This window comes from Silene latifolia, chromosome 2, assembly GCF_048544455.1.
Source record: "Silene latifolia isolate original U9 population chromosome 2, ASM4854445v1, whole genome shotgun sequence".
Classification (NCBI taxonomy): Eukaryota; Viridiplantae; Streptophyta; class Magnoliopsida; order Caryophyllales; family Caryophyllaceae; genus Silene; species Silene latifolia.
In genome coordinates, this window is record NC_133527.1 from 18,934,497 (window position 1) to 18,946,800 (window position 12,304).

At 38.9% G+C, this 12,304-nt stretch overlaps 1 protein-coding gene across 1 annotated transcript; it reads right to left on the reverse strand.

Annotated features, from left to right (window-relative positions):
* Positions 1-2,047: 2,047 nt before the first annotated feature.
* On the reverse strand, positions 2,048-3,619 carry LOC141635691 (F-box/LRR-repeat protein At3g59250-like). The gene is made up of 3 exons (XM_074446719.1): positions 3,211-3,619; positions 2,544-2,908; positions 2,048-2,434 (listed from the first exon to the last, which is right to left on the reverse strand). Exons 1-3 carry the CDS (start codon positions 3,617-3,619, stop codon positions 2,048-2,050), a joined length of 1,161 nt encoding a protein of 386 aa, XP_074302820.1.
* Positions 3,620-12,304: the final 8,685 nt, after the last annotated feature.

Below are 12,304 nucleotides of genomic sequence, written 5' to 3' on the forward strand. Positions count from 1 at the left end.
CCTCAATAGTAAGAGGTCCGTTTTCGATGATTTTCCAACATTGATAATCAATACTTTTAATGTAATGCTCCATTTTGAGCTTCCACCATCCAAAATTCTCACCGGTAAAGACCGGGATCTTGGAGTGTTTTGAGGGATCCATTTCCCAAGATTCAAACTCTAAGGTGATAAACCTCGATCAAGAGCACGAGGCTCTGATACCAATTGAAGAGTTTAGGATCCCGAAGTACCTAAGAGGGGGAGGGGGTGAATTAGGTACCTTTTAAAATTTTAACTTAACTTAATTGATTTAAGTTAGTTAAATGAAATGATATCTCAAATACCTAACACAACCTCTTTTAAATGGAGATTAAAAGAAGTGTCGTTGGTTATGATGAAGGCAACGATGTGTAACGGATTGTAACTTGTTGTCTTTGTATAAATCGTAAACAAATGACCAACGTGACAAGATAGTAGATTCTTTGAAGATAATAAAAACGACAAACTAAGAATTGCAAAGCGGAAATAAATAAACGAAATAAGTTTAACACAATCAGTTTTGAATTGGTTCGGCCTACACTCTATAGGCATACGTCCAATCTACTTCTCATTAATAATTTGATAATGTAATTAACTCTAACTACAATTATTCTATTACAATGAGATCCCCACAATCTACTCCGATTGTGCTATTCAAGAAACTACTCCGTTTCTAAAGCTCATCTAATTCTCAAGTAGTTACAAGATCAAATGTCTCTAATTTGTTCACTTAAGAACGGGAGAGACTCAATGTCGATCTAACTAAGAGAAAGAAGATATTGAGCTATGTCATACTAGATGAATAAACCAATTTGAGACTCATAAGAAATAAGAAAAATTTGCAACTAAAAGATTTTAGACACTTGAAAATATTAAGAGCTTTTGCAAATGTTTTCTATCTCTTCTCGAGATTTTGACAAAGTGAAAGTGCGTACATTCACAAGGAGTGAAGCACTCCTTTTATAGAGAAAAAAGGAGGAGTCTTTTAATATAAAAAATCAAGTTTGAAAGTCAATCCAAAGACAAGTAGTATGTGACAAAACATTTCAGTTGGAGTTTTCTTTCTTGCACCAAAATGGTTAATCTGAAAACCATCTTTTGAAAAGATAAGTTTCCTTTCCTAGCCAAGAGTCACACATGTGACTTGGACAAGAAAGGAAGGTTGTAAAAGTGCTTTCAAAAAAATCAACCTTAAAGCATTTAACCAATTTGGGCAAAGCTTACATGATACCAACTAAACCAACTGCTCAGAATAGTTGGTTGGAATTTTTCACAAACTTGTTTAACAATTTAAAAGACATCTTTGGGAAAGCATGGTTTATTCGTTAAATGCAGAAGAACAAGTGAAGTGGGCGACACTGTTGCCTTGGCATAGCAAACTCAATATTTTCTATCTCAATTCTAATGACCCAAATTAAATACAAGGCGGTCTTCATCCAATGCTTCAATCGTCTTGAATCAACAAGTCGACAATTCCTATTAAGTAAACTTAAGAGAAAACGTTAGTAACATTTGGTTTGTCATCATCAACACAATAAGCTCAACAATTAGCACATTCTATGATCCAAAATGTACAACTCTTCGTGTTCCTAATTTGAAACAAAATGCCATAGGAAATTCAATTGATTCAGCAAACGAGATCAAGAAGTCTGACTTCATGATCCGGGGGCAGGATCAGCCAGAGGCAGGGATCAATTTTACAGCCCAACTGATTTATGTCGGAGTTATTAAAGTAATTAATTACTCTTTTACATAGATTAGATGGTAGACGGTGGAGGAGCGTGCTAAATTAAAGATTGGAAAACAACTTCTATATTCTTTTGCAAAATTAAATTGTTTATTTACAGGATACAGGTCTTACTAATTAACCACTGTACGTATGATGCAATGGCCTTGTACAGTAGAAAATTTCCCGCTCTCATCAAGAAACCATTGTATTTATTTGCGTTCATTTCCTCCTTAAATCTCCTCAAAAAGAAGTATCGTAATCCGCAAGTAAATCAAGCATACCACTCAAAGAAAGAGTACCCTAGCACTTGGTGAAAACCTCTGGAAGCTCGACACATGTATAACAAAATCGAGCTTCTCCTCTGCTGTTAATCGACATTTGTTTGGAACAATTACTAGTTTCTCCAAGACAATGGCGCTTTTGAGCAAGAATTCTATCAGTTGAAGCTGATGTTCCCAAGGTTTTGCGTATCCATGGAGGGTAACAGTCTTCAGTTTTGGCATCACATACACTAGAAGAAGTCAAAGTTGTGTTTGTATATATATCGAGTTCTTCCAAATCTTTTGAACTTCTTATCAATTGATAGAATCCCAAGACGCACCTTTGACAGATTATCCGCAATGACAAAACTACATGCTTCCATCCGATTTGTAAAAGATGCAAATCATCTAGCAAGTGGAGGAAGTCCTGCAATTGAAGGGCATCAACATTAGCATTTATTTATCTATTCTCATACGCAATAGGTACAATATTGGTAAAAAGCAGCATAATCAAAGAAAGACCAACAATAACTTACCTCAGAATCAGGATTAAGTTGTAAGCGGAAAACTTCACTCTGTGACAGCTTCTCCCAAAATAATTTAAACCTTCTAAGTTCATTGTCACTATCCCCCAATTGACAGAAAGACACTGAGACATCTCGAACACATGAAACATCCATGTGAATGATATCTGGTATCCCATAAAAAAGGTCCAAATCCAGACTTTTAAGGTTGGGAAAATCTAACACCAAAGGCTCTTCGTCTGGATAATCTTCTTCAAAACGGAGAAATAACTTACGAATGTTGGGCGCACTGAAACTTAGATTTCTTATATCAGAAGGAGAGTTAATATGCAATACTTGCAAGGAAGGGCATCCACTTATAAACTTTTGGAATTCCTCTTCAGACATAGTCACAAAGTCCAATGTAAGCTCCTTTAGAGATCTCAAGTCAACTTGAAGTTCGGGATAGATAATAAACACGAGACGGGTCTGGCCTTACCCGCGGTGGAGGAGAGAAGTCTAACTCACAAGCCCAAGAATGCTCTTATCTCCCAAAACCAATTGGCAATGGGAGAAACACCCCTAGGCCTTATAAGATAGACAATCTCTCTCTTTTTCACCGATGTGGGACTCACAAGTGGATTTATACTCCAACAATAGATAATGAAGTGAGTGAGTTTAAGTGTAACAAGTGACTCACTTATGAAATTTGGATAATCTGAACTTTCAGAAAAGTATTGATTACCAAATTCATCGAAATAAATTGCCCTGGCTTGTTTATCCAAAGCTAACTTCAAACACATTCTTATTTCATCACCTAACTCACTTCTTCTTATCTTAGAAGACTCATAATATAAATCAAGACGAAATTTATCAATGAAGGGTCTTTTGTGAAGCATCAGTACATTGCGGACGAAAATGAAGGACCGCCTAACATCATCGGTTGTCCAATAACAATCCGGAACCAACTCAGCTAGTACTTCCTCAAGGTCAAAGTCAAGATTAGGAACCCAGGTCCAAAGGTTTCCAAATGGACGAATCAACATAGTTCTAACAGCATCGACAATCGGCAAATAAGAAAGAATGTGGACAATTACTTCATCCGGCATTTCACTCAATCTATCTCGGTTCTTTGAAGAAGGCTCGTGATTTTGGGGTTTCATTACTTCTCAAGTGATTACCTAACAATAATATAAAAACCTGATTCAGTTTCCAAAAAACCAAACAATATTAACTAAAAATCGAATAAGAGTAAGAAGCACCAACACGGTCAGCCGCTTAAACAAAGGCAGGCTACAATCTACTGTGGATTAAATAGCATAATCGTAACTAGTGTGACTAATATACTTGACCCATTTTAACCCTAACACAAATATATCCTTCCTAAGAGACTAATTGTGTATGTAAACATAAGTAAAATAAATAAGGCACAATTTACCTGAACAAGATGAAGAAGAAGGAGAAAAAGAAGTAGTAGTAGTACTGTAGTCGTAGTGAAGGGGGATGGTTTTCTTTGATAGAAATTATTAGATATTTATAGCCACCAAATGTAAAATTCCTCGGTTTTTCACAGCGACGGTCCATCTTCTTTTGAGTTAGGAATTGCCATACTATGAATACATGGGGTGTACAAGGGATTGGTACACTTACTAGTAATAATGCGACACATGAAAAAATCAATAAATTTTACAGCATTTGAGGAAGAATTTGGGTTAGGAGGGAAAGTTGGAGGGAAGCTTTTGGAAATTATAAATCTTTATGTTAAAATTAATTTTATATTATTAAATCATATAATAAAATCATATGGAGTACTTTATATTATTTTTTACATTTTATGCTTCCATATAACACCCGTGTTCTCTATTTTTTAAGAAAATATGGGTTTTACCTTTGTTATGTATAAACAATTAAGCACTCTAAATAATCAAGTTGGCACTTGGCAAAACTTTAGAATAGATAGGACCAGATGAGTTAGAGAGGAAAGATATTTGATACAGTTCACCCATGATAAAGGCATATGTGAGTATCCCACATTGGAAAAAGAGGAGAGAGTTGTCTATCATATAAATCAAGGAGTTACTCTACCCATCGCCAATTGGTTGGGGATGGAACCTCCTTAGACTTGTAAGTCGGACTCTCTCCTTCATGCGGGTACGGTCCAGGCCCGATAACGGAACTTATCATGGTATCAGAGGCCATGGTCGAAAAAACAAAAACAAAGACCTGGGCATGAAAAATAGCCAGAAAAATTGCAGTAGGACAAAAAACTTAAAAAAATCCAATCTGCCTGAACAGGACCTCACATGTGATGTGAGGGTGAGTATCAAAATACATCTCACCCGAGGGTGAGTATCAAAATACATCTCACCCATGATAAAGGCACACGTGAGTATCCCACATTGTTGGAAAAAGAGGAGAGAATTGTCTAATTGGTAGGACAAAAAACTTAAAAAAATCCAATCTGCCTGAACAGGACCTCACATGTGAGGGTGAGTATCAAAATACATCTCACCCATGATAAAGGCACACGTGAGTATCCCACATTGTTGGAAAAAGAGGAGAGAATTGTCTAATTGGTTTTGGGATGGAACCTTCTTAGACTTGTAAGTCGGACTCTCTCTCCTTCATGCGGGTACGGCCCAGGCCCGTTAACGGAACCTTATCAGAAAGATATTTGATAAGATAAAGTAAATGAATTTTTCATCAGGAAAGATGGAGATGTTTGAGATAAAAAAAACAAAAAAATTGAGATAGAATTGATTGCCAATTGCAGGTTATACAGGTTTGGCTCAAATGGATAAATTTGATTATTTACATAATTTTAAAGGTTTGGACTTGTTTGCTACTTTTCCTCCTTGGTTATTATCGGGTAGGGTTATTTTGTGTCAAATGATGTATTGAGTGGGTCGGATTTGGATCAGGTTATTATTGGGTCTTGCGAGTATTACAATTTTTAATCATTAGAATTAGTTTTTCAACCATTATTTGGTTTAATTACTTCATTGTTACGTAAGATGTATCAATCTAAACACTAAATCACTTTCAGTTTAATCAATATTAAACTTAATAATTATCGATCGTTGCTCGAATCTGGGTCGGGTCAACGCGCTCCTTTCGGATGATACCTATGGTTGATGTATGATCCTCCTGGATGGTTCCTGCTACGGCTGAGCAAAAACAAAATCGATTATCCAAGCCGATTCGATATCCGATTCGAATCCAATCCAAACCTTTTGATACCTATTCGAAAGTTAAGTTTGAATATTCGATTTAATACTTTAGTTAAATTAAGTTTAATTAAATAACTAGTCCACACCTCCACTTTCATCCACTAGTATCCTACCTAGACCTGGCAAACAGATCGGGTCGTGTCGTGTTCGTGTCCGTGTCAACTATAAACGGGTCACAACTACCCAACCCTAACCTGACCCAATTACATAAACGAGTCATTTGTCTCAACCCTAACCCAACCCATTTAATTTTTCTATAACCCAACCCGACCTGTTTAACCCATTTATCTTTCAGCAAGTCATTTTTAACCCGTTTATCTTTTAGCGGGTCATTTTTAACCCACTTAACCCGTTTAACCCAATAAACTAATAAAATAAACTAAGCTGTATAGAGCTATTATCCCAAAAATGATGAATGAAAATGCTTATATTTAAGTTATTTGGTTGGGTTATTGATTCAACCCAAATATATTATGGCACTTTTAAATAAATGGGTTAGTCGTGTCGTTTTCGTGTCAAAAGAGCTCAACCCTAACCCGACCCATTTAAGTTTCGTGTCGTGTCTGTGGGGTATTATCCGTATAAGACCCTTTAAATTTAGGACTATAACGTAAATTTAACATGTGAAATATGGTCATAAACGAAAAACAATGAAAAAAACGATAAAGCACAAGAATTAACCTTCGGTCCTAGTGCAATTCGGCAATGAGAGATCAAAGTAGACCTCCTCCTAATTGTTGCACCCAAGAACGTCTGAGAATATGCCCTTGTGCTAGTAATTGCCTTGCAATATTGAGAGAACTTGATGTGAGTTTTTACCAGATGTGAGATCTAGGTTTCAGAGAGAAAACAATCTCCAAAACCCTAATTTTGTTGTCAAAATGAATTAGGTTTCAAAAGGAGAGAAGGCTCTCCTTTTGTTGCCTCGGTCCGCGGGTCACTAGAGGAGGGAGTGGGCTTTCCACTTTCTCCTCATTTAACTCGTGATCCGACTCGTTTCGCTAAAATGTATATGACGCGGTTTTTATTATAAATCGTCATCGGTTATCGGCTATTAAAATATCAACTAATAACACGGGTTAGTTGAAGTATTAATACATGTCCGACAAAGACGATATTGTATAATTAATTTATTCAATATACATTAATCGAATATAAATTGTTTACATTCAATTTGCGAATTAACTGCTTATTTCGCCTTAGCCCATTTTATTTAATCCGTATTAAATAAAATATCTCAACATCACGTTTGACTAATTACTAGTCAATAACTCGGACTAACTGGTTTGTCAAAATTGGCATCAACATGACTGTATTTTCATACTGTCACGTCTCTCAAACGTATCCTATAGGTGTGACTTTTAGGGACCAGTTGATCACCGCCATCTGTATGACAATAACGTCAAACTTATCTAGCAAGCCAACCGTTATTGATAAACGTGGATCAACTAGTAATAATACCAAAAGTATGCCCTTTGATCCTTTTAGAGATTTATAAGTCCTTGCACTAACTGTTAAGGACACCAGCCCCAACAAGCTCCCACTTGTCCGTACAAGTGTATGTGCAATGACGTTATCCGCACTAACTGGAGGACACAGCTCCAACAAACTCCCACTTGTCCGTACAAGTGTATGTGCGATAACCGATTCTCATATTCATTTAAAATTTCTCCCACTCAATGTAAAACAATTTGCAGATCCGGATCCACAAAGGTCGTATTTTACAATCGATCTGTATCAAGAGTGGTTTCCCCGACTAGAGAGTAACTTAACTGATAAAACGAATCCGTATCCGAGCATGGCCATGCATTTCGATTCTGACTCCTCGAGTGGCCCCGAGAAATATCGAGTACTGATAAAGGCTGAATATTTCCTTCAACTCGACTCCTTCCGATCTAAGCACAACATGAAATGACCAGAAAAAAATCTACTTGGCCCTCGTTACGGATGACCGTGAGAAAGAAACCAAAGTCACCCAAAATGCCTTAGTCTCAAGAGACAATCGATAGTCAAAAGAATCGACTCTTAGGATCACCATGGAGGTCCTATCCACGACCGGGCACCGAATGTTATAAAACATTTAGGACTCCACGTCGATGTCACAATGGTGTCCTACGAGATATCCGTATAACTCGCCTCTGTGATTGGTCATCAATCGGTTGACTTATGGCTCGTTGAACCCACCATCAACCAACGTCACAAAATAATTGCCAGTTATCAGCTCATGTGGGCAATTAAGGACTAAAAATATAATGTTTGTTCAATTCACTTTGTGGTGTTCAAAATTGTCGTACAATTCCACATGAAAAACAAAATATATAAATATCAAAACGATGATGTCGTATAGAGTACAAACGAGAATGAATCTAATCCATAAAAGAGTACTACAACTCGGGAACACGTTTAATTCCCATGGAATTAACATGCCCTTCATGCTTATCTTGTCGTAATGGTTTAGTGAGAGGATGTGCTATGTTATCATCTGTAGCAATCTTTTCTATCACTACTTCCTTTTGCTCCACGTAATCTCGGATTAGATGAGCTTTCCGTTGTACATGTCTAGATTTGTTGCTAGACCTAGGCTCCTTAGCTTGGAAGATGGCACCACTATTGTCACAATAGATGGTGATTGGGTCATTCGAACTAGGCACTACAGATAGTCCTTGTAAGAATTGACGCATCCATATCGCTTCCTTTGCGCCTTCGAGACGCGGCATAGTACTCGGACTCAATCGTAGAATCTCGTAACAGTTTGTTTGGAACTCTTCCACTGGCTGCGCAGCGCCATTAAGCGTAAATACGAATCCAGATCGAGATTTCGAGTCATCTCGATCCGTTTGGAAGCTAGCATCTCTGAAACCGGTTGCGCATAGCTTTAGTTCGCCTCCATAAGTCAATGCCCAATCTTTAGTCCTCCGTAGGTACTTAAGAATGTTCTTGACAGCCATCCAATGTGAATCACCCGGATCTTTGTTGGAATCGACTTGTCATACTCAATGCATATGCCACATCTGGACGTGTGCATATCATGGCATACATGATTGATCCTATAGCCGAGGCATAAGGAATCCGTGCCATGCGCTCTTTCTCTTCCGGTGTCTCGGTGCCCGAGGCTTGCTCAAATGCACCCCCGGAGTCATAGGAAGAAACCCTTTTTGGAGTTAGTCATCTTTGAATCTCTCTAGGACTTTGTCTATGTAAGACTCTCGGGCCGAGAGATAACATCCGACGTGATCTATCTCGATAGATACGGATGCCCAAAATTCTTTGTGCCTCACCCAGATCTTTCATCTGGAAATGGTTCTTCAACCATACTTTCACCGAAGTTAAGAGAGGTATGTCATTCCCAATCAGGAGTATGTCGTCAACATACAATATTAGGAAGACAATCTTGCTCCCACTCGACTTGATATACAGACATGATTCCTCGGCCGATCGACTGAATCCATTTTCTTTTATCACTTGGTCGAAGCGATGATTCCAACTCCGAGATGCTTGCTTAAGTCCATAAATGGAACGCTTAAGCTTGCACACTTTCTTAGGATTTTCTGGATCAATGAAACCTTCGGGTTGTACCATGTACAACTCTTCCTCCAAAAAGCCGTTTAAGAAGGCGGTTTTCACATCCATTTGCCAAATTTCATAGTCATGAAAAGCGGCGATCGCTAAGATAATCCGAATGGAACGCAGCATGACTACGGGTGCAAAGATCTCATCATAGTGCAAACCTGGCACTTGGGTGAAACCTTTAGCAACTAGTCGTGCTTTATAGATATCTTGTTGACCTTCCACAGAATGCTTTATCTTGTAAAGCCATTTGCATTGAAGGGGACGAACCTTAGCAGGTAAGTCAACAAGATCCCATACGTTGTTCTCATACATAGAGTCCATCTCGGATTGCATGGCCTCAAGCCATAGCTTTGAGTCAGAACTAGTCATGGCACCTTTATAGGTTGCGGGTTCACTACTCGTTAAGAGTAGAATGTCATCTATGTCATGTTCCTCGACCATACCAATGTATCTGTCCGGAGTAATAGAGACTCTTCCCGACCTCCTAGGTTCCTCAGGAATATTAACCGCAGCCGGGATTGAAGGAACTGGTTCCTCCAATGGTTGCTCAGTATTTGGTTCTGGAATCTCCGACAGTTCGAAGGTTCTATCACTCTTTGCATTCTCGAGAAATTTCTTTTCTAAGAATGTCGCACTAGCCGCAACAAAAACACGTTGTTCGGTTGGCGAATAGAAGTAATGACCAAGTGTTCCTTTAGGATAACCTATAAAGTATGTCTTGACCGATCGCGGGCCGAGCTTATCCTCGTGTCTCCACTTGACATAAGCCTCGCAGCCCCAAACCCGTATAAAGGACAAGTTAGGGACCGTTCCTTTCCATAGTTCATATGGAGTCTTGTCAATGACTTTAGACGGACTTTGTTAAGTATTAGAGCAAGCGGTGATTTAAGAGCATAACCCCATAATGAATCGTAATATCGTGTGACTCATCATGGATCGAACCATATCAAGTAGAGTTCGATTTCTCCGTTCGGACACACCATTCAATTGAGGTGTTCCAGGTGGGGTTAACTGTAGGGCAATCCCACAGTCCTTAAGGTTTTGATCAAACTCGTGAGAAAGATACTCGCCACCACGATCTGAACGCAGTGTTTTAATCTTTCTACCCAGAGGTTCGTACCTGTTTCGGTATTCTTTGAATTTCAAAGGATTCACTTTTGTGCTTCATTAAGTAGACATAGCCATATCTACTTAAATCGTCCGTGAAAGTGATGAAATACCTATAGCCTTCTCGTGCGGTGATTGACATAGGTCCACATACATCCGTGTGTATGAGCCCTAATAGGTCAGCAGCGCGCATTCCAACACCTTTGAAGGAAATCCGAGTCATCTTACCGATGAGACATGATTCACACGTGCCAAATGATTGAAAATAAAAGGCCGAGATAGCTCCATTCTTTATGAGCTGTTTTACGCGTTTCTCATTAATGTGTCCCATGCGGCAGTGCCATAGATACGTTTGATCTTTGTCACCAACCTTTAACTTTTTATTCATTACGTGTAATATTTATTTTGTCCGATCTAAAACATAAATTCCATTCATGGAGACTCGCCTTGCCATAAATCATATTGTGTAATGAGAAAATGCAAGAATTATTCTCTATTACAAATGAAAATCCAAGTTTGTCAAGTGCGTAAACCGAAATAATGTTTTTCGAAAGATGGGCACATAATAATAGCGATTATATAAAAATAACTCAAATCCGCTAGGAAGCTGGATCACGTATGTTCCCCTCGAGACGGCAGCTACTCGTTCTCCATTCCCGACACGCAGGTCCACCTCACCCTTTACGAGGGGTTCGATGTTTCGGAGCCCCTGCACATGATTACACAGATGAGAACCACAACCAGTATCTAGTACCCAAGTTCCGTAACTTGCGTGGTTAATCTCAATCATATGAATAAAAGTAGAAGAGGAAGAAAACATACCAACAAGTTTAACGCGACCTGCCTTTATGTCCTCATGGTATACGGGACATGTACACCTCCAATGCCCAGTCTTGTGGCAATGGTGACACTCCATGTAACACCCCCATACTCCAAGCGCCTTACCAGGACCACTCAGGTATGAAGACGTTACCATCTCGGTTACCCGAGGCAATGATAATCAAACAACAATAACGAAACAACATTTATTATAAATAGTTTAATGCATAGTTACAATCCATGAAACCAACTAAAAGTACGATACATTATTCTCAAACTGAATGTCTAACTGAAATGTAAATAAACTAAAGGCTACAGCGGAAGACTCCTATCATCATGTCGTGGCATCCCAGCTATCCCAGTACTCATCTCATTACTCGCTCAATATCGCTCACCATCCCCGAATGGATCACCGCAGTTTACAAAACAACACCGGGGGTCAAGTACTAATCACACAATCAATATAGATAACAACAACAAGATAAATAAGCAAATTGAATCGTCACATACACACACACGCCACCAACTCCCATCATCTCAATCCTGACTGTCCACTGGACCAGCCCTGCCAGTGGGGGACCGCAGCCATTCCCACCTAAGCCCCGCTCATCATATCGAGCGATAACCCTGTCCATTAATGTGCACATCCCCTCCCGTGGCGGGTTCCACGGAGGGCGAAACTAGGGCGTGAAGTCACTCCCGCAAGTGACCCCACTCAACCGAGAACGCATCTCGAGAACCAATCAACAACAATCACAACCACAAACACAAGACAATTATTATATCAAACAACCAAATACAACACATCACCAATATCCCATTATGGGACTAATACCGAGTAGGAAATCCCCCGGAAAGCACAACAAGCAGACGGTATCTCTGGTTTGTATCAAAACGCCTCTTCTACGAATCCTCCTCCTATCATATAACACGTATAGACTATACATCACATACTACTCATAAAACCCCCAAACCCTAAATTAGGGTTTAACCAATCTTAACAAAGCATTATAAAAATTATGTTAAAAGCTTACCCTTGACGCAAGGAACTCAACGATACGAACTATG